The following is a 25,564-nucleotide window of genomic DNA, read 5'->3' as shown; positions in this document are numbered from 1 at the left end:
AAGCAGGTATGTGGAGTGGACAAGGGGAGAGTTAATAGATATATAACAGAAAACTACAGAAATGACAGGATTATTTTTACAGATGCATCCAAAAGAACAGATAAAAGGGTGAGGATTGGGCACACCAGACTTAACAGTACATTATTTTTAAAGGAGTCATAATGTAGAAATTTCACTTTTCCACGAGAATCAATGTATGTTATGATTGCATAATGATTGTACACTGGCCGGGAAGCCGATATTTAAAAGTGAAGCGTTTGTTTACCTCGGGGTTTGTAAAATAGGCCACGTGCAAGCGCACGAAAAAACGAGATTTTGATTTCTTCCCCTTCTTGACGTCAAGACGGGGGAGGATATACCAAATATGGACACCGCAAACCTATGCCGCGGGAAGCCCGCCCCTCTCCCCCTCTCCCCCTCAGATTCAGTTTAGTTGACTCGAGAAAGATGGAGAAATCGAGTGCGCTGAGATGCTCTGTGGGTGACTGCCACAAACAACATGCAAATGTGTTTTATCTACCAAAAACGGACGAAACTATCAGGGAACAGTGGATGAAATTCATTTTTAATGACGCTGTCCCAACAACTCCTTCAAGTGGCGTATCGTTAGGTGTGTGTGCTAAACATTTTACACCGGAATCTTTTACAAATTTGGGGCAATATCAGGCGAACTTGGCCTTGAAGCTCCGTTTGGGAAAAGGTGCCATCCCCACCATCAGGGACTTGCCAGAAATTGAAAAGGTAAGACTGTGTTTTTATTACTCTACTGTGGTTAACAAATAGCAGCTAACTGCTAATGCGGCTATTGTATGTAACGTTACCTTCGAGGTAAACACGGGGAATGGACTCTACGAATGCTAGACACATCTTTCGACTTTGTTTTACACTAGCAGCTACAGTAGTGACGGTACAGGAGTCCATGCTCAGTGGCTAAAACTATTTAAATGCAAGTATGAAAACAATATACCACTAAACATTATTAGCCAAACTCATGCAAAACATGCAGTTTGAAAATAGCTTTCAGTTAGTGGGGCTTCTGTAAGAATGTATATGGCAATGGTGTATTTTTTCTTTTTTCTTTGGTTGTGATTACAATTTCACTAACAATAAGTACCGTCACATTTATTGAGCTATTGCAGTATTTTGTCTATGTTTTTGTACCGCTTGGAAGTAGTAAAATACATTCCTGCAACCAATCAACGCGCCCCTCATTTGCATTATTATAATGACCGTCCACGACAGCCAAAACATCGCATCAGATCTCGCGAGACAATAATGCCTTTAGAAATAAGGGTCTGAGGGGCTCTGTGTTGATTTTTTTTCCACTTTTCTTTTTTAGAAGTGCCTAAAATACTATAATAGAGCATTTGGGTATCCAAGGTAACACAACATTATGACTCCTTTAATGAAAAAGCATGCTGATGGTATCTGTGAGTATTGTCTTGGAAATAACCCAGAAACTGGAGAGCATTGTTTTATTGTCAGAAATATAAGCATGAGAGGGAAAGGTTTATTGAGCAAGTAGAAGCCAATGAAATTATATTTAATTCTAGAAATATTTTACATAGAAGTTCTGATAAGATGTGTCAAATTTTGTTTTCTTTTTTAAAGAATACAGGGCTTTTAAAAATAATTTAAAAGTTTTGAGAAAATAAGCTGTGGGTATACTCCAGTCCAGAGGTGGCGGTAATACAACAACAAGTTGTCAACCGCCAGATAAAAATAGAAGAAGAAGAAGAAGTAGTTTCAGCGTCGAGTCTTCTGAGGTGAGAAGAGCAGTTCACGGTATTTCTCATATTTACACTCCATCACACACTCTTTATACAGTTTGATAAAGCGACAGACTCATTTCTGTATTGTTTTCATCGATCACAGCGATACTTGTGCGTCTTTTTTGGCGTCTTCCTACTGAAATAAACATTTAGTGCAGCAGCAGCGAGCATGAGGAGAATAAGTTGAGTTCATTCAGACCTGAGCGATGTTGTGTTCGTTTGTGTGATTGTCTCGATGTTTGGAGTGAGAACTGTTACTGAATGTCAAGTCAAGAGTTAAAGTTTGAGATTTGTGGGGGAATTGATGCTGCTGCTGTTTTATTTCTTCTTTTTTTGGCAGATCAAATGTGATTTACGTTGTTAAAATACGGGAACAGATACGGCTAAATGCTTCACATTGAGCTTATGATTACTTTTTTAGATGCATAGTGCAATGCATCTAGTTACTAGAAAATCAAAATATATTTTAGATATTGACATTATAGCCTACTGCTGTAGTTATTTAGATGAGGTGGTTTATTAAGATGAATGCCATTAGTGTTTGTTTTTATTTTTATGTTTTATCCTTGTCGTGTTGTGAGAAGCAATAGTAACTGTTATTGTCTTTCAATAGAGCAGTTTTACAGGCTTGTATCATCTATCCTGACTCAAATAATGTGTTTCTAACAGCAAACACTCAGAATAAAGTGAGATGATCTGCTGATGATCCTGAATGGCTTGTTGAATGAGTGTTGATAGTCTGAGGCTCATCAATATTAACAGATCTGCTGAAAACACTCTTTATTTCATGACAATAGTTCCTGTTTTCACCTCATTTATTATGCAGATGTCTTCAGATCTCCTGTGAATTTACATTTAAAGCTCATTTCATTGTCAACTGACTGAGGATATTTGTTGGTTACTCTTGTGTGTTTATTTCTGTGTTTATGATTTTTTTCTGTGTTTATGATTTTGTATCTGTTTTTCTTCTTCATCAGTGAAGCTCCTCCCACAGCAATTCTCCAATAAATGCTGTAAATTCCCATCAGCTACAAGTGAAGACGAGCATCAGAGCATCAGGAAGAGCTGAAATCTGCAAAGACTGAGTTTATTAAAGAGGACAGTGAGAACATGAGTGATCCAGAACCCTGCAGAATGAAACACACTGAAGATCCTGAAGAACAAAGAGGTTGGTGTTTATTCTTCATTCATTCATGATGCTGAAGAACATTCATGTTAGAAACATTCAAGCACTTCATCACTTTTAGATATGCAGATAAACTATGAAATGGTACAGAATGTTCTGGGGTTTTCTTCAACAAAATGTTCAGTAAAGGGAGGTTTGAGAAATGTTTATATTAATTGTTCAACATCAGATCAAACTAAATACTATTTTAACTGTTTTATTTTACATTTATTTTATATCTGGTTCCCAATTTGCAACAACGTTACCAGAATTCTTGTCATTTTCAACATGTTTAGGAATAATCAGTAAAGTTACTGATAAAGTTGTATTTGTCAAATATCAAAGTTATTCATAGTTATAGAGATTCTTCTTACAGTGACTTTGGTAACAGGGTTGATGAGGCCATCCTTAAAAATATTCTTGCTTGCCGTAACCGACCGTCAATTTAGGTCTGACTCAATTCATTTTTTTTTTCCTTTTAGTCCGACCAACTTGCCGGTTGTAAACTTGCGTTAAGACAGACCAATTTTTTTTTTTTTTACTCTTCAAACAATGAATACAAATGCAATAAAATAATAATTAATTAATAATAATTAATTATATTTTAGTAAGTATTGTGAATATAAATTGCCCATAGGCCTACATACAAACGTAGGCTACGCTCTTTCTTTTAAATAAAAACCTGTGGCGTCATCTATGATTATAAGGGCTGTATACTATATGCGAAATGAAACCGAAATCGCGACTCTCAGGGCCACCAACCCCTTCCAACTCCCAGAGTTATCCTTCCCGTCCAGATCCCATGCTACATCTTACATTACTATTGGGCAGTTTCAGCGTTATGGACGTGACATTTGCAGTCAAAACTTGAAATGTAAAATATCAGAAATAAAGAGAGTTTATTTTTATTTATTTATTTATTTATTTATTTTATTATTATTATTTTTATTTTTTTCCTTAAAGGTGCCATGTGTAAAAATTGAGGTAAAAATATCCAAAAAATGAGCTACACGCATCAAAAGAATGAGAAGAAATAAGGGCGATGATGTCATTAAAAAAATGTCAAGTTATAGTGCTGCAGAGATATCAACCTAAATTAGCATTAGCATTACTAGCCACGGCCCGACAGGTGTCGTAATACCAGTTTCGGCCATGGGAGGCGGTATGCGGGCAACATAACCACCAGCCAAACATGCAATACACGAATAACTCGCACGGCTTGTGGGTGTACTTGAACCTGATGTCAATCGTGTGGAAAGTAGCCTACAGCTAACTACTACATTCAAATAAAATCTGATAAAAAAGGAACAGAACCAGAGTAAACATTGGCACTGCTTTCCATCGCTGGAGACAACTAATGGACATGAAAAAAAATGAGGTTTGACTCCGAACTTGCAACATTTCTTTTGGATTGGTAAGTAAGATGCTGTTAGTATTTCGTTAGAAGTTTGTTTTATATGTTTGTGTAGATTTTCGGGAAGTTATAACATAGAAATGTATCGAAGGCTGTTAGATAAACGTATATAGCGTTCATAAATACAGTATTGTAATATAGTACACATAGCACAATCTCTATTGCTCTTTTTTTCTTGCCAACTACGTGACCTATATTATGTATATTAAATGGCTTTCCTGAGGTAAATCTGACATAATTGTTCTCCAGCTGTGTTATTGACCTCTTCACGCTGATAAAAAACACTGATTGGTCGATATTATGTATGAGGAATACATTTTGGTAAGTTGTAGCCTAACGTTACTGTATCTTTCAGTGTTCGTGTTTTTTTACTATTATTAGCTAGTAGAGATGTTCGGTTTGCGCTAGGGATCTGTCGTGTAACATTTACAAGCGCCAAAACGGTATTTATTGTTTGAATTGCTTGATAAAATTGACAGAATCTGAGAGCTGAGATTTTTTTTATATCATAACTAACCTGCTCTGTCTAGTCTGTCGGTATCCGTGTCCTCTTTGCTTCGCGATTTTTCTGTGCGTGAGAAAATTGATGTGTGATGTGAGAGCGTGTGAAAAGTGTTTGCGTGTCTCACGGTTAATGCGTGAGAGTTGGAAGCTCTGGTTACGTTGGCGCTAGCTTGGTCAACATCAGCGAATGCTGTCTGTCAAATTAATGTAATTCAAACTAACAATAAAAATGTAATATGAACAAAACGAATATGAACATATTCACTGGTAAAGGTGAAGGGGAGTAGCTTGAAGACATTCATACTCTAGAGTAGACCAACTCACTTTCTGGAGGTATACTGCCCCCATCTGGTATGGAATGTGGAGTATGAATTTATTTATTTTTACACAAGGCACCTTTAATAAAGGAGTTCAGACGTTAGAAAAATATCAGTATACACATGCGTTTTATATTTAATATGAGGGAAATACACTTGCGTTACTGTCCGGACGTGACACAAAAAAATCTTTAACTTTTAGGTGGTAAAATATGTTTTAGTAATTCTATGAATTAAACTGTGCAAACCAAAAGTAATAAAGAATAAAGATAAAGAAGGGTCAGCTCTCCACAGAACATAATATATTCATTTTATTTTATTTTTCATGTTCGCATTTATGAGGAAGAAACAATGTTACGGACGTGAGCGCTCTGAAAGCGGCACTACAAGACTGCTTTAAAACTTTCACAGAGACCTCAAACAGGCATTTAAAACACCAAATATTAAAGATTGGCATATCAAGCAAAATAATATTCGATGATTGATTGAAAATCGTATCTCTTCCCCCACATGCTCACCGGCAAGACGCTCCGACATTAAATTTCTCTGTACTGTAGGCTAATAGGCCTATGTGTTGTAGCCCAGTCATTGAAAAACTATTTAATTTCATATTCATTTCATTCATTTCATATTCGTTTAAATAAAATAATATTTTTTTAAAAATTCATGTTGATTATATGAAAAGTGAAAAGCATGAATAAGATAAGATGATCCCGAAAATATCGGGAGACAAATGGAGTGGGCACATGATTTTGACCAATTTCCTGGATTTAATAAATAAGAGCTAAATATAGCAGGCAATATAATCAGGACAATGTAGTGATTCTGACAGGTCCATTTAGCTCAAAAGGAATTATTAATTCATTTATAGGGAATTCGAAAGAATCACTTATTACGGCTATGCTAATGACTCGTCCAGCGTTCATTTGAACCGGCCGTAACTAGGGCCTGTTCACATATCGCGTCTTTTGCACGCTCAAGTTCGTTATTTCAAATGTAGGCGCGCGGTATGCGCGCTCATAATGGAAGCGACGCGGTCGCGGTGCGACGCGCTCGTTTTTTTCCAAGCGCGTCTGCACCGCATCGAGATAAAAACATCTCAACTTTTCAAAATATTTGCAGAATGCCGCAAGCGCACCGTAGGTCACGTGACAAGAACCAACCAATCAGCTTCCTCACCTTTTTTGTTACTTTGAAACCTCAGCAGAAAAATGGAGGAGCAGCTCATCATTGCGGTCCAGGGATTTCCTGAACTTTATGACTACTTTATGACTTGCTGAAATTTCCTTGCTGTAACGGAGAGCGCAGCTGATGGTTGCTTAGCAACGACAGATGCCTCCGGAGCGCAACCGCCCTAGCGCTTTGGAAAAAGGAGAACGTGGCGCGCCTACGTTTTCTACGCGTTTTTAGGCACGATATGTGAACGGCGCCTAAGACATTAAATTCGTAAGCACATAACACAAGTAACACTTCTCTTTAAAATACAAACAAGACGTTATTGATTATTCTAACACATAAAACTAATATCTAACACAAACACACGCATTCATACGAGTTGCAGAAAGAAAGAGAGTGAGGAAAGAATGAGTTTTAAGAGTGAGATGATGAAATCTCAAGATTCTATGCACCTATAAGACATGACCTGAATGAACCATCAATCATTAATTTAACCCTTCTATCCTTTCTTAGGTGGGTTATTAAATCTATATCAATTACACCAGTTCAGCTTAAGAGTCTGGAGGCTACTTGCTTGTCTTTGCGCTCCTTTAGAAACCCCTTTTTGTCACTGAAAGGGGGTTTCCTGAGTTTGTTGATTGGCGGGCCGTCTCCTTGTGCCTGGATAGATGTCTGGGGCGGCCAATCACATGGTGTGCTGGCGGATGGATGGAAAGTCTTTGAAGTTGGAAGCGGCTTTGCAGTCGAATCGTGGACTGAAACTTTGCCGCAAAACTTAACTTAGAACCGAGACTCACAACGGAAAAGAAAAGAAAACTAAGAAAAGAAAGAAAATTGAGACAAGAGTTGTTAGATGGCTTGAATGAAGCTGTTTAACCCATGTTCTTCTGATCTTGATTTGGATTGCGCCACACCACGCCATGGTAAACAACATTTGTGATTCTTTCGCTCCGCCCACAAGGCACGCCTCCAGCCACTAATTTTTTTCCGGAAAGACTAGGTACAGCCTATCTTTCTTTTATAAATATAATAAAACTAAAGATTTTTTGGAGATATGAAGGATGCAATACTACTCTATAGGTACTCAAGATTAACATGAGATTGACTGAAACTGAGTGTTTCACCCCCCCCTTTAAGAAGAAGGAGGTCTGTTCTGTATATCTGTCATGGGATCAAGCAACCTCTGCCGTTATCTTAGTCGGGCCCTGAGCTTTGCCATCTCTGAACCAATCAGTCTTTTCCAAGCTATCTAACATTGACAATGTTCTTCCTTTAGTTGGACTCATCTCTTTGAAGCTTGCATGGCTATAAAGTTCTTAGCTGGGGGGTTTCTTTGGTTAGTGTAGACTGGCTGGAGCCTGAATTTTATGGTTCTGGATTGGTGATTTGGGGTCTGGGGTGTTGAGTTCTGTGTGGAAGATTCATTTGTGTTTGGTTCACCCTCAAACCCTACAACACGGAGGCGACGGCGCGTGAACTGGAGCTCGTCTCTTAAATGAACCGAAACTCAGCGTGTAAGCTACTTGCCTCACAGACCTGAGAAATATATATTTAGAAAGCATGAAATTTGGACTTTTAAACAAAACAATTGAAATCTAAAGAAAGCAGACTGCTCTCTGATTATGTAATCCGTATGAAATGTGCATTTCTCTCTGGCGCGTTCAACACTGCGAAGATCGCGAGTCATATATATATTCGCAATATCGCAATATATATATATATTGGCACAAAGTTCTGGAAAACTGTCAGTGAAGTCCCGAAATGCAAATTTGTTTAAATTCATACCTATGTAATCACTATGACCAAAATTGTACTTTTTTTTTTACATTGAATCTTGAAAAAAATAAATAAATAGAGCGACCTACTTTTGTGTAAAACTGAGACAATGGATTGAGATTATTTTCTTGTCGTCCTATCATGCAGTAGAAAGAGCCCAGATGATGTCATAATTTTAAGAAATGCTCTGTTTTTTAAAAGGAGGAAAATCATGTCAGGAGTAACAGGGTTGAGTGAAACGTGTAGGACACAGATAATGCTAATACAAATTATTAATTTAAAACTAGTTAAAGCTGCGGCCACTCTACACTTTGATCATGTGAAATTTCTACACACACTGCTACGGTCGTGAAATGACGTCAAACTCTGCGGCAGCTTTTTTACAAAAATGAATTTAACATATAACAAATAATAATTCAAAATGTAAAAATAACCAATCCACTCCACTTGAATGCTAAACGCTTGTTATTTCTCACAGGATTATTCACTTGAGCTTGTGTTTCTGGTGTCCCACTTTCACATGCGTATGAATGGAAGTCAGTGGAAGGAAAAGTCTAGTGTGAACGGCCATTAATAATTCAAACGTTTTAGTAAAATAAATATCAATCTCAAAGTTGGTGTCAAAACATGGCAGTATTGTATTTTTTAGTGTTAATATGTTAGATAATTGTCATTGAGCAAATATATGTAATAGTTCTTGCTAAAAAAAAACATGGGATTCGTGCCTATAATGTTTTAAAAATAATAATTGGAAGATAAATTTACCTCATTCATGGAAAGTTTCAAGTACATATAATCAATTTATAAAAAGGCTTCAAATTATCATAGTATTTTATAACAGTTGTCTACTATTACATCAGGGCTCACTTTCAGTTCCTTTCACTTTATATTTCTCTCCTTGAATTATTTTGATGTTCTGAACATTATATTTAATATTTCTTTCTTTGATTTCAGACCTGATGGAAGTGGAGGAGAGTGAAGAACTGAGTGAAGTGAAGGAGGAGAGTGAAGAAATGAGAGAAGTGAAGGAGGAGAGTGAAGAACTGAGTGAAGTGAAGGAGGAGAGTGAAGAACTGAGTGAAGTGAAGGAGGAGAGTGAAGAAATGAGAGAAGTGAAGGAGGAGAGTGAAGAACTGAGTGAAGTGAAGGAGGAGAGTGAAGAAATGAGAGAAGTGAAGGAGGAGAGTGAAGAACTGAGTGAAGTGAAGGAGGAGAGTGAAGAAATGAGAGAAGTGAAGGAGGAGAGTGAAGAACTGAGAGAAGTGAAGGAGGAGAGTGAAGGACTGAGAGAAGTGAAGGAGGAGAGTGAAGAACTGAGTGAAGTGAAGGAGGAGAGTGAAGAACTGAGAGAAGTGAAGGAGGAGAGTGAAGGACTGAGAGAAGTGAAGGAGGAGAGTGAAGAACTGAGAGAAGTGAAGGAGGAGAGTGAAGGACTGAGAGAAGTGAAGGAGGAGAGTGAAGAACTGAGAGAAGTGAAGGAGGAGAGTGAAGAACTGAGAGAAGTGAAGGAGGAACATCATGTCAAACCTGTGGAAAAACCTTACAAATGTTCACACTGTGACAAGAGATTCAGTCGATCATCCTATCTGGAAACACATGAGATGATCCACACCGGAGAGAAGCCGTTCTCATGTGATCAATGCGGCAAAACTTTTCGTAATGCATCAGCCCTGAAGAGACACCTGAGAGTTCATACAAAGGAGAAGCCGCATTCATGTTCTGTGTGTGGAAAGAGTTTTTCACGGCTGCAAACTCTACAGATACATCAGAAAATTCACACTGGTGTGAGAGAGTACATGTGCTTTGAGTGTGAGAAGACTTTTACTACAGCTCAATGTTTGAAACAGCACCAGAGGATTCACACTGGAGAAAAACCTTACAAGTGTTCACACTGTGACAAGAGATTCAATCAGTCATCATATCTAAAAATACATGAGAGGATCCACACTGGAGAAAAACCTTACAAGTGTTCACACTGTGACACGAGATTCAATCAGTCAATAAATCTGAAAAGACATGAGAGGATCCACAGCAGAGAGAAGCCGCACACGTGTGATCAGTGTGGAAAGAGTTTCTCTTTTAAAACTCACCTGAAGCGACACATGAAGATCCATGCAGAGGAGAAACCATATCAACACAGTCTGAGATCACAGCAATTAGTTCATCTTTATGTACTGAGCATCTCTACGGAGCAAGTCTCTTCTGTGTAAGTTAGACACACATCACTCTATAGCCAAATCTCCAATCTCCACCTATAGCATGTGTGTGGTGAGCACAGGACACTTTGTTGATTGATTGGTATCTATTAACTCATGTTCAACCAGCAAGAATATCTAATTAGTCAGTTCAGATAAGGGCTTTGACTCCGAACTTCGTTATTCGAATATAATTTGAATATTTAAAAAAAATAATGATATTTGAACGAATATTAGGCAGCCTTTAATATTCAAACCTGTTATGGGCATTATTTTTTGTGTTTGCTTGTAAACGTTGTTTTCAATTCAGATTCTGAGGCTTTTTTACGCCTGAAGTTGTGAATCACGAGTTTATTAGCAAGGCTATTATTGGTCATCTGGGCTCCTGTAGGTGACGTTAGCGTCCTGGTTAGCGCCTATTTTGTATATCAAATCAATGGCGAAATCTACACTCCTGACAATTTGAAAAGCAATGTGTGGCGCTACTTTGGGTTCCCAAAGAAACGGAAAAAACACGAGTAAGGACAAAGTATTTTTTCTAGGGATGCACCGATAAATTTTTTTCAGAATCGATCCGATACCAAAAATTGGAGTATCGACCAATACCGATACCAGCACAGGTTTTTTTTTTTAATCAAGTAGAATTTCTATAACTCTGTGTTGAACTGATAATCACTATAGCCCTATTCGCACAGGATTAGTATTACATGGCGACCTCTTGTAATTTGTAATAATTGCGGAGGTTGTCTGTGATCTTAATCCCGTGCGAATCGGCCATGTCTGTAATTTGTAAAGTAAATATTCCCCCGCAAATGACCTACCATATTTCGGCGAACACCGAGGTCCTGTGATAATATTAGTCCCGTGCGAATCGGCATGTCTGTGATTTAACAGGGTGTATACCATTTTTTCAAGGTTTTTGGTTCCTGTGCGCTTTTTTATCCATCTTTCGTGAAGAATGGAGGCTGTGTTGGAGTGTTCTGATAGTATTTTGGGTGCTGGGTCATATCTATACACCATGATATGATACAACTATACAATTAGCAGAAAGAGAAAGCTGAAAACCATGATTAGATGGAGATGAATGAATGACATATATACATAGGCGTAATTTGCGGGTGGGACAGTCCCCACCACTTTTTGCTAAGGTCGATATTGTCCCCACCACTTTTGAAACATCTCGCGGCACGAATGTACCAATACAAATAAATAAAACATCTCCAGTTAACTAGCAGAGCATTCATTTAGTTCGTTTGTAAGAGGCGATCTAGCGCTGAAATGTGTTGTTTTTGAAATCAACTGATCAAAGTGCTCGTTGCCGCTGCGATCAGTGGCGCGGATACTGTGTTCTCTTGTGGCTCGCGCACAGTCTTCACTCGGAGGCGCGCTTCAATCCGTTGTGGAGACTCTCTATTCGTTCCGGTGAAATTACAAAACAAAATGCATACAAACGTATGCTTGCCTGATATACAACCACTGATAAACATAATCGGTTTTGATGAGAGAAAAAAAAAAAAATACGAGTGTGGATTAGAACCCAGAACCTCTGACACGCTTGGCAAACGTTCTACCACTAGACCATTTTCATATACACTTTATTTAACGGATTTATGTATTTATTCACGTGAAAATTCTCACCATAAACAACATTTATCAAACCTCATTAAACGACAAATTAAACCCAATGCACTATTTAAATCGATTGCTGGACATCGTAATGTTATTGTACATAAGCCTACATCGATTTATGATTTAGCATTCATAAATCCCCCCCTCCCCCGTTAAAACCCGTCCCACACCCACTTTTTAAAACAAAGTTACGCCACTGCATATAGCAGCATGCGGTGAGGAACATTCTTCTGTTTATGATATATCATACAGCTAGACCTATAACGACAAGTCATTTCCAAGCAATAGCCTATTGACATCATATCCGGGAGATAAGTCAGTAAATTCGAGTAAAATCACAGGCTTCGGTTATCCCGTGCGAATGCGCCACACCAAATTCAGACGTGGGGGGGTAATTTCTAAATCACACGAGGTCCCCAGATAATACTAATCCCGTGCGAATAGGGCTTATTTTGTGTGTTAAACACAATCTACTTAATACAGACAACTTCATTATAATGAAAACAACAACAAATATATGATCATAATCTGACATAAATGCTATTATAAAAGCGATGTAAATTTTTTTTTTTTTTTTTGTAGTTAAGGCGGCAGGCGTGTGTTGCTTAGGTGGCTGCCTTAGTTCCAAAGTGCTGCGGGAAACCCTGAGGCATAATACGCTACTTGCACACCTACTTCCGCGTTCTTCTCAATAGGGCTCAGTCACTTCCGGTTTAGCAATGGCTACGTTCTACTCCCGCTGTCTCCAAGATCTCCCACGGATTAACGTTACTGACGTGCATCGTATTTGCAAAACAACCAAAGCTCCATCCAGCAAGCTGGAGAAAGGCTTTAAATTATACGCAGCCTCGTATATACACGGTTACGAAGGTAAGCAACATTTAATGTTAATCAGCTTTCAGTGCTAACTGTTAGCTAAATGTAAACAAACAGGAATGCCTTAATTGTTTGCATAATATGTGCTTGTGTTATTGCTTTCAGTATCAAATAAAGACAGGCTGTCAGGGGAAGTCTGCGTTAGAGCCTTGTGTTACAGGTCAATGAGGAAGAATGAGGCACCACACAATTTAATAGTATGCTAGAGACATAGGGTTCACCGTTCTCCAAAACCAGTTCAGGTGTTCAAGTGTGTTCCGATGTGTTCATTTTCTTGTTCAGGTGTTCAAGTGTGTTCAAATGCCTTAATGTGTGTTCTGAATTGTTCATGTGTGTTCCGATGTGTTCATTTTCTTGAAGTATTACAAATAACAAGGAGGTTTTGCAGAAGAATCAGAATGTTGTCAGTCTGAATTTGAAATCCATATTACTTTAGATACCTGTGTGGTTCCAGTATGAAGTATTGCATAAATCCAGAGTAGCCACAGTGTATTCTGCTCCTACAAAGCCCACCTTGGTTATTGTTCTACTAAATTTAACATGCTACTAACTTAGACTTTATTAGCAAGAAGTACAAGTTAATAATTATAATTTTTTTTTTTAGGTTGGACTCAGGGATGTTTCACCTGTGGTGCTAACACACAGCAAGTGTTCATGTGTGGCAGGCACTGCTTTGTGCAATCACACGGTTGCCTTGCTGTTTCAGACTGCCCATTATTCCCAGCTTAATTTATCTGTTGTACCCCCTGTGCTTAGCTGCACTGAAAGAGAACAATCCTGGCATAAACCACGAACAATGGTAATTTAACATCAGAAATTTAGCCTTATTTATAAGAAAGTATAATCACAATATGTGGCATTGCTTGTGAAATTTAGACTAAAATCTCAGTGTAATTTTGACATCAGGAGCATCAAAGTTCAATTTCAACCATTTATTTCACCATGATTTCAATATTTGACATGATCTTATTCAGTTCATATTAAAGATATCAAGGTTACATTTTCACAGTATGTTCTTTACATTATGCAGGGTAATTTTATGTAGAAACAGAATTCTTTTAAAAGTGCATTTTAAGTTTATAGTTTCAGCTTTGTTCTTCTCTAAGATTATTTACACTTGTCTGTCAGGGCGTGAAACCAGGCCCCATCAATGCCATGGTCATCACAAAACCTGTAGCAAATCGTTCTGCACAAGGTGGATTGAGGTAAGTTCAGCAACCACATTTTTTTTGTTACAAGGATGCTGAGAACAAAGATACTTTGCTGCATTTCATTGCAAGGCTTTATGCTATTAAAGTGTTTAAGCATTTAAAATAATACATAAAAATTGTAAAAAACTATAGAAATAGTAATTAAAGCAATAACAAATGTAATGTTATCAACAATAATACAGCTAAACATGTTCCTACAGAACTGGACTCTACAGAGGGATGGTGGGCCCTTTACCAGATTCATGCATGTTTAGAGTTGAGGAGGCATACGCAGAATACAGCCCTGAGGACAAGCCACTTGTTACCACCATGAACATGTCACCTGACAAGCCACTTGTTGAAAGTGCATTCGGGTTGGTCCAGGAAGGAAGCGTATTGTCTTACCAGCAGCCTGTCTTAACATCACGGTACATCACACTACACGATGCCCCATCAACTCCACCTTTGCCTCTTGAAGGATATTATCTTGCTCCATCTAAATGCATGTTTGTTTGCACTGAGGAGGAGCTCTTACACCTTCAAAGTCTAAACACACCATTAGATACGGCTCAGAAAATTGAAGAGGCAACACGCGAGCAAAGCTCTTGTCCTGACTGGCATCAGCTTCGCAGATCAAGAGTAACCGCTTCCAGGTTTCGGGAGATATGCCATGTCAGAGGCCTAAGCTCTGCAGAGTCCCTTGCAGAGCGAATCATCAGAGGAACCCGACAGACAGCAGAGATGAGAAGAGGTGCTGAAATGGAGTCAGAGGTAACAGTGGAATACAGCAAGTTGAAAAATGTGAACTACTCACCCTGTGGTTTAATCATCCATCCTAATGCTCCCTGGCTTGGTGCATCCCCTGATGGCGTAGTTTTCGATCCCACTGACAATCCTCAGTTTGGACTTGTTGAAATTAAATGTCCTAATGTCAAAAACATTGTTGACTGCAAATATTTGCAAATGGACCATGGATTTCTCACCCTGAAAAAGAGCCATGCCTACTATTACCAAGTGCAGGGACAACTACTGGTCTCAGGAATGCAGTGGTGTGATTTCATGGTGTGGGCCCAGGAGGATTATTTTGTCCAGCGTATCTACAGTGACACTTCAGTGCACAAAGTTATCAGAGAGAAGGTGGATTATTTTTACTTTTACACATACATGCCAAAATACCTGTCAATGAAATAACTGGATTATTTTGTCCAGCGCATCTACAGTAAATACTTACTGTATGAAATAGTCAATGCAATAACTGAAATTTTAAAGAAGTCAGAGAAATTAGATAAATCTGTAAAACAGCACTCAAACATGTTATTAAATGTTAAATGTTTTATTTGTACAATGTCTGTTTCTTATGTTCAATTCCATTTTCTGATATGTACAATGTTAGTTTAATTTACAGTAAATTCTATTTATCTTGCTTGTCATAACAATTTGTTCTTAAAATAAACATAGACTGAGTTAACATTTATTGAGTTAACATTTATTGAGAATGGCAATGAAACATTAACAGTTAGAGTAAGTCATAAATATGGAATAGCATTCCAGTAGTTAAAATAAAAAGTAATCTAAGATTTGATTTCATTTGATCCATGTCTTAACTAATGCCTTGTTTTGATAATTTGACAACAGACATGCAACTGTAAAAAGTTGATTAATGTTAACACTGTGGGAAAGTGTGATGACACCATCAAAAAGTTTGTTTTGTTTGATCCTCCTGATGACCCGTTCCACGTGCACACGCAGTCTCGCTATTGCCTGCGTTTCTTTCACCTGATGTGCAGGCATCTGCTTTCCCCTGGACAGAAATGGTGGACAGTACACTTTGCAATTGACACAGTCACTAATCAGAAAGCCTTTATCAACCATAACTGCCATGTCTTCTGTCAGTCTTTTTGTTATCCCACACTGTTTAAAGATCTCCCTGTCACTCACTGACCCAGCATAAAGCTGAGAGACGAATGTCACTGGACCATGAGGAGCTATTCCAATGAGGCCTTTCATTGTGCAGTGAGACTTGTAATTTGAGTACATTTCACTTTGGAGAAGTGGTGAGGATGGTGTTTGACATCTGATCTCAGTGCAGTCAATGATGACCTGTGTGTCTGGGAAATCAGAGAAGTCTTCAGGGAGGTTAGATTTTACATCAGCTGCTGAAAGCCACACACACACTGATCCCAGCAGCGTATAGAGGTAGTTTGTCCATGTTGCAATTATTCTGCTGACTGTGGAAGGATGCATATGGAAAAGGTGTGCCAGGACTCTCTCCTTTAATCCAACTGACAGGTAGACAAGGAAAAGAAAAAACTCATCGATTGGTTGCAGCAGCTGTCTCTGGAAAGGTAAAAAAAAAAAATGCATGAAAGTTAAGTTTGTATAAGAACATATTAAAGTCAAAGTCAGCTTTATTGTTAATTCTGCCACATGTACAGGACATACAGAAAATTGAAATTGCGTTACTCTCAGACCCTTGGTGAATAACATTAAATACATAAAGTAGAATTTTAAAAATACAAAGAAAAATATGAATAAATACAATTATACATATAATATAAAAAAACAAATGCAATATTGCGAGAGTGCAAACCAGACAGTAGTGCAAATGCAGACATACTGTATAGTGCAAATAGAGCTTGTAAGTATGATAAAGTGATAGTGAGCAGCCCTGTAACAGACAAGAGTCTTATGAGGTAGACTAAGAGTTGTATATATAGATAACACATTGTAAATACTACCCTGTTCTGTGTTCTGTAAATGTAGTCAGGCTTACTGTGTGAATATAACCTACCTCTGATGGTGGCAGTACACGTATGATGTCTTCCTGCTTTCTAGCAGCAGATTTAGCCCTGGACACACGGATGATTTTGTGTATGGATGGCTCGATTAGCCACCAGAATGACATCAGGTGACGGTAGCTGGGGAACCTATAAGCAGAAGTGTTACTGAATACATTTACAAATTGTTGACATGTTTCCGTGTTAGTAATGCAGGTACATGCATCTAAAACTGAGTATATGTAATCACATCTAATCGTAAAATTCTACCAATCTTTAGACCTACCTTGTGTAAAATCTGATGTCCTCATCTGAGCCGGCAAACCGTTCCAATCCAAAATCACGCTGAACGTGTAGCTCTTGTAGCTGTTTGTTCAGCTCCTCCACTTCATTAGAAAGTTCTTCTATTTTAGCACATGCTAGGTCTAAAAATGAAGACTCAGGAGTGCTACAGTAGTCATGATCCATCGTTACATCCATGGGTATGGGTTCGACGGATACCACTTCAGCAGGCCTCTCTCTCCTCTCCCACACACTGGACCGCGATGCTTTAACGGCGTAATCATTCCAGGCAAAAAGCACTGGCACAGCGCCAGTTACTAACTTTTTTCGTGCCTGTGGTGTTTGCGGTTCAATAATCTGATCACTGCTAAAATGTTTACTGCAAACCTTAGAATTGCTGGTAGGACAAAAATCGTCTCGGCGTATGTTCACAAGCCACCGTTTTCTAAGGTCCACATCTGAAGGAAAACTGTGAAAACTTAAAGTTCCGTTGAACTTTGCAGAAGATGTACACAGCGGAACACAACAGTGTACGTTGTATACCTTTTGCTGTCTCTGAAATCTATAAACACACTTTTTTCTTAACATTTTCCTCCAAACTCCAAAACAATGGCCGACAAACGACAAATGGCCGACAAACCGGAACTCAGCGAGCCCTATTACTTCAAAGCGGAACTACGTAACGAGTCTGCGTGCAAGTAGCGTATTGTCATTGTGTATGTGTATGCAGCATGAGTCAAATCTTCTGTTTGTGAACAGTTGAATTTCATTCATTAATCTGACTATGCATCCGTGCTTTTAATTGCCATTGGCTCGTGTGATAGTAATATGGATCTTAGTAGTATTTTAAGTGATAATTGATTCTATAAACAACTATAAAAAAAAAAAAAAACCCTTTCTCCGGCTCCCTGCACACTCGCTGATCCGAAATCCAAAATGGCGGCCAAGTGCAACTAGCCTATATTGTGACGTTGTGGACTTTCCCAGAGAAGCAGACAGGCGACGAGGATCGAGTTTACAAGCACCAAACAGCTGTGGTTTATTTCCTGAACGTGTACAACCTTTTCATTTCACATTTTCAGTTTCTGCACTTATAAAATGTTATTATTTTAATGATCTAACTTTATAGTGATTAATGTAGTTATCATATGATCAAACTTAATTTGGACAAATTGTGCTGCTGTCATTATCTGTTGATGAAATGAGTGTCATTAGTGATTGTTTTTGTATTATTGATGTTTTATCCATGTCATGTTGTGAGAATTAACAGTATTGTCTTTCAATAGAGCAGTTTAATGTTTCTAACAGCAAACACTCAGAATAAAGTGAGATGATCTGCTGATGATCCTGAATGGCTTGTTGAATGAGTGTTGATAGTCTGAGGCTCATCAATATTAACAGATCTGCTGAAAACACTCTTTATTTCATGACAATAGTTCCTGTTTTCACCTCATTTATTATGCTGATGTCTTCAGATCTCCTGTAAATTGACACTTAAAGCTCATTTCATTGGTGTCAGCAGACTGAGGGGATTTGTTGGCTACTATATGTTTATTTCTGTGTTTGTTTTTAACTGTTTTTCTTACCATTATTTATATTTGGAAGAATTTAAATTATTTATATTCTTTTCTATATTTCTAGATACCTATATTTTAATGAAGCAGCAGAATAATGTTAGAATTAACAAAAAAAAATAATTAAAAATAATCAGTTACTGTACGATGAATAGATGGACAGACATACAAGTTTAAAAGTGTCATTTATTATAAAAACAAACTCAGTAATTAATATTTTTGATTTTGGCAGGTCAGCTCCTCCCACTGCAATCACATCATCAGTGAAGCTCCTCCCACTGCAATTACATCATCAGTGAAGCTCCTCCCATTGCAATCACATCATCAGTGAAGCTCCTCTCACAGTAATTATCCAATAAATGCTGGAATATTCCCATCAGCTACAAGTGAAGCTGAGCATCAGGAAGAGCTGAAATCTGCAAAGACTGAGTTTATTAAAGAGGACAGTGAGAACATGAGTGATCCAGAACCCTGCAGAATGAAACACACTGAAGATCCTGAAGAACAAAGAGGTTGTTTTTTATTCTTGTTCAACATCAGATCAAGCTAAATACTATTTTAACTGTTTTATTTTACATTTATTTTATATCTGGTTCCCAATTTGCAACAACTTTACCAGAATTTTCAACATAGTTTACAATTTATTTTTAGAAGAATAATAAGTAAATACCAAGTTACTGATAAAGTTGTATTTGTCAAATATCATACAAGTTATTCATAGCTATAGAGATTCTTCTTAAAGTAACTTTGGTAACAGGGTTGATGAATGTGATCAACATGTAGGACAGATAATGCTAATAAAAATAGTTAATTTAAAACTAGTTAAAAACTAGCCATTAATAATTAAAACGTGTTTAGTAAAATAAATATCAATCTCAAAGTTGGTGTCAAAACATGGCAGTATTGTATATTTTAATGTTAATATCATGTTAAATAATTGTGTCATTGAGCAAATTAATAGTTCTTGCTAAAGAAACATGGGATTCGTGCCTATAATATTTTTAAAATAATAATTGGAAGATAAATTGACCTCATTCATGGAAAGTTTCAAGGACATAATACATTTTTTAAAAAGGCATCAGATTATCATAATATTTTATAACAGTTGTCTACTTTCTACCCTTACATAAGGGCTCGCTTTCACTTTATATTTCTCTCTTTGAATTATTTTGATGTTCTGAAAATTAAATGTAATATTTTTTTCTTTCATGTCAGATCTGATGGAAGTGAAGGAGGAGAGAGAAGAACTGAGTGAAGTGAAGGAGGAGAGTGAAGAACTGAGTGAAGTGGAGGAGGAGAGTGAAGAACTGAGTGAAGTGAAGGAGGAGAGTGAAGTGAAGGAGGAACATCATGTCAAACCTGGAGAAAAACCTTTGAGTCGCTCAAAGACTAAACAGACATTTTTAAAGAAAAGAGCCAAGAAATCTTTCACCTGCACTCAGTGTGGAAAGAGTTACACAACCAAACAAAGTCTTGAGATTCACATGAGAGTTCATACTGGAGAGAAGCCGTTCTCGTGTGATCAATGTGGGAAAGATTTCAGTCATTCTTCATCCCTTAATGTTCACACGAGGATCCACACTGGAGAGAAGACGTTCACATGTGATCAATGCGGCAAAACATTTCTTAGTGCATCAAACCTGAAGAAACACCTGACAGTTCATACGAAGGAGAAGCCGCATTCATGTTCTATGTGTGGAAAGAGTTTTTCACTGCTTCCATATTTACACAAACATCAGAAAAGACACACTGGTGTGAGAGAGTACGTGTGCTTTGAGTGTGGAAATATTTTTTCTTCATCAAGCCATTTAAAACGGCACCAGATTATTCACACTGGAGAAAAACCTTACAAGTGTTCACACTGTGACAAGAGATTCAGTCAGTCAGGACATCTGAAAATACATGAGAGGATCCACACTGGAGAACAACCTTACAAGTGTTCACACTGTGACAAGAGATTCAATCTGTCATCAAATCTGAAAATACATGAGAGGATCCACAGCAGAGAGAAGTCGCACACGTGTGATCAGTGCGGGACAAGTTTCTCTTTTAAAAGTCACCTGAAGCGACACATGAAGATCCATGCAGTGGAGAAACCACTTAATCAAAGTCTGATATCAAAGTAGTTTATTTTCATGTGCTGAGCAACAAAGTCTCTTCTGTGTAACTCTGGGATTACAAATTTAAGAATCTGTTTAAGATCTGCTGATCTTATGTCCTTACATAACATAACATGAAAAAACCAAGGTAGAGTAAATTGAATTTAGCATTTAAGGTTATGCCAGTCCTGCTCTCTCTATTGTAAGGTAAATTAGTCAGATTACTGAAACTCTCACCCTTTGTCTTTAATGGCTCTTGGAGCTCCTGGTCTTTGAATAGTCAGGCTGATTGGATTAGATACTGATCTATGCATCTGAATGACACTGTTATGCTGATGAGATCAGGGCTGGGGAAATTCCGGTGACGGCCTGACTCCTGTACTTCATTTGCATGCTTTGTTCAGAGTGTCTACACCTCCATGTAATCCCTCCCCCTTTGAAAGGTATAAACTCTACAATGTAGATGAAATAAGGCAGCTAAGTTAGACTTGGATGACTACAGCGACGCACAGCGAGTTCTCAATAAAGAGTAACTTCTGCTTGAAAGATATCCCAACGTCTCCTGGGGCCTGTTTCAATAAGGAGGTTCAACCAACTCTGTTAAAACTTGAACTCTTGAGTTGATTTACCCTGAGATGGGAAACTGAGTTTTCAGTGTCATAAGAGCTGAATTGAGTTAGTTTAATCAACTCTGAGTAGGTTGACTCTGAGTTAAGCGCGTGCACCACGACTGTGAAAAGCCATGATCAACAGCACCCGACAAAAAGATGTCCGCATACTTCCGAGTCAATACGCAAGTATAATTCTCAATCACTGTTATATTATCAGGTGAAAACTGACAGAAAGGTAAGTTATTGAACTAATACTCATTTTCATGGGATCCCACGGGCAAAAAGAAAAAGAATGTGGCAGCAACTTAAATTTAACAATAAAACCATAATTCAATCAGTTAAATCTTTAAGCATAAAAGGTTCATGGCTGTAGGCGATATGACTTTACTAACATTTGAAATAATACATAAATATAATTCAGTGTCTATTTCAATGTGCCCCCATTAGTAGAGAGGCCCCAAAAAGAATACATTAGCCCAGAGATCCAGAATGAAATTCTGTCCACAATGAGCAACAGTGTATTGTTCGTGGAATAGCTGACACAATCGGGAATCTACCCATTCTTCAGTATGCAATTATCATCGATGGAACACAAGATATATCTGGGCAAGAACAAGAAAGCATATGCCTGCGTTATATTGACAATGACCTGATTCCCCATGAAGAATGAATTGGTTTGTACGGTGTCTCAGATTCAACAGGAAAGAGTCTTGCTGAAGTTGCTAAGGATGTGCTGCTGAGATTAAGTTTACCAATCCATGGTTTACGAGGTCAAACTTATGATGGGGCTGCTAATATGTCCGGTAAGCATTTTGGGGCACAGGCAATGATAAAACAAGAGCAGCCACAAGCACTCTACGTTCACTGTGGTGCCCACTGTACTAATTTAATTGCACAGAAAGCTTGCTTAGCCTCCGTTAAGCAAGCAGAGACTTCTTGAATTGGGTCAGCCAGTTGGGAGTCCTGTTATCTCAGTCAGGGAAGTTTAAAAGCAATTCATGCAATGATTGCACATGCAGAGAATCCGCTCTGTGCAACAAAATGGACGGTACGGAACAAAGCCATCACAGCTGTTTTATCACAGTATGGATCAGTGCTTGCTAGCTTGGAGGAGATGGCTTCTGGTACCTCAAACACAGCATCTACTGCTAATGGCTTGCTAGGTCAGTTTTGTAAAGGTAAAACAGTGTTGGGTCTAAAACTTGCCTCACCAGTGGTTCATGAGCTTGAATGCCTGAACATCTCTTTTCAGAAAAGAACCGCTACAGTTGCTGGCATGAAGGCTGTTGTTGAAGTTGTCAGGACCTTCGCTCACTGGAGGAGCTGAAGCACATCAGCCTAAATCTGCAAAGGACCACTACAGAGAGGAATTATTTAAAGCCCTAGATACTGTAGATGCACAGTTCACTGAGCGGTTTAACCAGGATGGTTTGCTGACTTTGCAAAAATTGGAAGAGACACTTCTGAGTGGAGAGGTTGAAGCTCCAGTGATTGATAAATATTCAGAGTTGAACAGAGTCACTTTCAGTGCAGATTTCTATGTTCTGATTGAACTACTCATTTAGTAACAGTGCAGAAGCTGCAGGGATCATTCGTGGATTGCCTGTAGAGGTACGTGGATTATTTGGGCAAGTGGAAACCCTGGTCAGGTTGCTTTTGGTAGTCCCCGTTTCTTCCTCTGAGGCAGAGAGAAGTTTTAGTGCCCTCCGCAGGCTCAAGACTTGTCTCCGCTCAACAATGACTCAAACAGACTTAACCATGTTGCTGTCTGTCATATCCATCAGGATAAACTGGACTTGTTGGACAAAAAGTCCATTTGCAAGCAATTTATTGCTTTGAATGACTAGAGAAAAAAACATTTTGGCTATCTAGCCTAGGCAATAGGGCATGCCTAAGGCACCATTTACCTCACCTCCTGAAGAGCAGAACAGGAGGATCTCAGAAGAGAAAGAGAATGACAGACAAATTTAAATAGCTTTCTATGAGATTGTAGTCTTCAGGATATTTCTATGGAGCTTTGAGGACAAAATGCTGATACCGAACTAAAGTGGGACACTGTCTGGGGGGGAGGAGCATGGGGAGCTGGCACTGGTATTAGAGGAGGATAGTATACTCATCTGTAGACTTAAGCATCAATTTCTGCACCATTACAACTCCTACATGATTTATCTAATCTGACAATGTTATTTTTGTTATTATTTATTTATTATTGTTAGCTCCTTGTTACTTATTATATCACATACCTACCTTAGAGACCCATATGTGACTATGACAAAGCCGTATGACCTCCCGGACTTCACTATGCTTCTCCGTAAAATGAAGGCCTTGTTCCAACAGGAAAGTGAACTTGATGAATGCTCTCAGTATTCCATTCAAGATGGTCTATTGTACTTAAACGATCCCAAACCTGCTTACGGTATCCACCCTTTGAAATGGTACCTTGCTGAGGTATTATCTTGATAATCCAACTGCGAGTCACCTGTGAATAACTAAGACCTTAGCCCGACTGAAATTCAGGTTTTTCTGGCCTAAGATGGCATCTCAGGTAAAGAAATATGTAACCTTTTGCACAGTTTTCCAACTAACGAAACCAAGTCAAAGGAAGCCTGCCAGTCTAGTGGTCCCAATTCGGCCTCAGCAACCTTGGGAGTATGTTGGTGTTGATTTCGTTTGCTCTTTATCTCGTACCTACAGGGGAAATGCTTACATCTTTATATTTGTCGGCTCATGCGGCAGCCAGCAAGCTGCTGAGTGAAGGCCCCCTGAACTGCTGCACCCTGGAGGCTTCCTGTTCTGTGTAAGCCACGCCCACGTCAGCCACCAGGGCACCCACCCCGTCGATGGAATATGGCGCGAGGCCGCACCTTGCGGGAGGGGGAGTGTGTTTGCTATGATTTGAGTCTGCTTTTGATCCGTTTCCCCGTTCTGTGATTGTCTGTATCAAGGTTTATTTGTTAGGGCTAATTGCAAGGTTAATTACTCGTTAGTTCATTTGTCCCAGCTGTGTCTCATTTCCATGATCTGTTCTGTGTATTTAAACCCTGTGTTTCAGTTGTTGTTATATGCTAGGTTGTTCTGTTTCTTATCTAGAGTGTTTTGCCTGAGGAATATAGTAAAGATTGTATTAATTTCCTTGACCTAACCATCTTCAAAGATGATCACGGTGCCCTACACACTTCAGTGTTTAGAAAACCTACACACAGGAACACCATTCTGCATGCTAAAAGCTTCCACCCTAAGTGGTTGAAGGAAAATGTTCCTTATGGGCAATTCCAGAGAGTCAGGAAAATTTGTGCCCAAGACAATTCATTTGAGTGTAAAGCAAAACAGATGACGTCACATTTTAAGGAACAGGGTTATAAAAACACAACAACCAGAAAGCATATAGCAGGGCCAAATTTGCAAATAGGGTATCACTTCTACAAAGAAACCCACCTAAGCCAACAAAAGATAAACCATTTTTGTTACTACATATAGTACATATGCAGGACAAATTAAGAGAATAATAAGAAAAAATTGGGGTATTGTTGAAAGTGATGATGTGCTTGGCCAGCCGTTTCCTGAGCCACCTCTGGTCACTTTCAGGAGATGTCCTACAATTCGAGATAAACTGGTCCAGAGCCATTTGAAACCAGAAGGCCAACAAATGTGGTTGGGATCGAAGCTCAAAGGGTCTTACGAATGTCACCACTGTAATCATTGTACAAATGTATTACAGACTAAAACCTTTGGTGATACTGTATCCCAAAAACAATTTTAACCATTTCATAAGCTGTAAAACTATATTTGTTATATATAGACTGGAATGCCCTGAATGCAAAGTGTTTTATATAGGAAGCAGGCTGATCTCATGAAATGGCGTATGTATGACACGCCAATTCGATTTCCATTTTTGGCGTGCTATCAACACGCATAATCGCATTTCAGCGTGTTTATCAACGCCTTTGACTTAATGTTACATTACTCTCTATATAAATATATATGACTTACCCCAAACCCGTCCCTAAACCTACCCGTCACTGGGGTTAATACCATAGATTATAAATGTAAGATCCCTTAACTGTACTCCCACACTGGGGCGCTGTAAAGGGGGGGTAAACTATGACGATTCTCGGGGCCCATGATTAACCCTTCAAAGTCGACTGACGCTCTAGAGCGTCAAAGTGCGCATGCCTGACATATCTATTAATAGCTTCGGAATGGAATA

The 25,564-nt window shown here is 38.5% G+C and overlaps 2 protein-coding genes across 4 annotated transcripts; one reads left to right on the top strand and one right to left on the bottom strand.

Annotated features, from left to right (window-relative positions):
* Positions 1-1,719: 1,719 nt before the first annotated feature.
* On the top strand, positions 1,720-25,467 carry LOC311291207 (uncharacterized protein). Of its 3 annotated transcripts, XM_084410127.1 has the most exons (6): positions 1,725-1,766; positions 2,750-2,940; positions 9,079-10,330; positions 13,429-13,623; positions 13,953-14,029; positions 14,236-15,353. In XM_084410127.1, the coding sequence occupies exons 2-4, from the start codon at positions 2,883-2,885 to the stop codon at positions 13,460-13,462; spliced, it is 1,344 nt and encodes a 447-aa protein (XP_084266253.1). In that variant the 5' UTR covers positions 1,725-1,766; positions 2,750-2,882; the 3' UTR covers positions 13,463-13,623; positions 13,953-14,029; positions 14,236-15,353. The 3 variants fall into 3 exon arrangements, with proteins under 3 accessions (XP_084266254.1, XP_084266253.1, XP_084266252.1); XM_084410126.1 differs by lacking the exons at positions 13,429-13,623; positions 13,953-14,029; positions 14,236-15,353 and adding exons at positions 18,880-19,159; positions 19,863-25,465; XM_084410128.1 differs by lacking the exons at positions 2,750-2,940; positions 13,429-13,623; positions 13,953-14,029; positions 14,236-15,353 and adding exons at positions 18,885-19,159; positions 19,863-25,467 and having other exon boundaries at positions 1,720-1,766.
* On the bottom strand, positions 15,489-17,694 carry LOC311291157 (uncharacterized protein). The gene is made up of 3 exons (XM_084410030.1): positions 17,078-17,694; positions 16,806-16,941; positions 15,489-16,351 (listed from the first exon to the last, which is right to left on the bottom strand). The coding sequence occupies exons 1-3, from the start codon at positions 17,659-17,661 to the stop codon at positions 15,599-15,601; spliced, it is 1,473 nt and encodes a 490-aa protein (XP_084266156.1). The 5' UTR covers positions 17,662-17,694; the 3' UTR covers positions 15,489-15,598.
* Positions 25,468-25,564: the final 97 nt, after the last annotated feature.

This window comes from Rutilus rutilus, assembly GCF_951802725.1.
Source record: "Rutilus rutilus genome assembly, chromosome: 1".
Classification (NCBI taxonomy): domain Eukaryota; kingdom Metazoa; phylum Chordata; class Actinopteri; order Cypriniformes; family Leuciscidae; genus Rutilus; species Rutilus rutilus.
This window is presented reverse-complemented; position numbering and strand designations above follow the sequence as displayed.

Excerpts from the sequence above, each read along its gene's own strand:
- LOC311291207 (XM_084410126.1), top strand. The coding sequence starts at position 2,883 with ATGAGTGATCCAGAACCCTGCAGAATGAAACACACTGAAGATCCTGAA. Across the intron at positions 2,941-9,078 it reads AGATCCTGAAGAACAAAGAG|ACCTGATGGAAGTGGAGGAG; the intron begins GTTGGTGTTTAT and ends CTTTGATTTCAG. Across the intron at positions 10,331-18,879 it reads ACGGAGCAAGTCTCTTCTGT|GTCAGCTCCTCCCACTGCAA; the intron begins GTAAGTTAGACA and ends TGATTTTGGCAG.
- LOC311291157 (XM_084410030.1), bottom strand. The coding sequence starts at position 17,661 with ATGTTAAGAAAAAAGTGTGTTTATAGATTTCAGAGACAGCAAAAGGTA. Across the intron at positions 16,942-17,077 it reads GACATCAGATTTTACACAAG|GTTCCCCAGCTACCGTCACC; the intron begins GTAGGTCTAAAG and ends TTCTGCTTATAG. Across the intron at positions 16,352-16,805 it reads GTGTACTGCCACCATCAGAG|AGACAGCTGCTGCAACCAAT; the intron begins GTAGGTTATATT and ends TTACCTTTCCAG.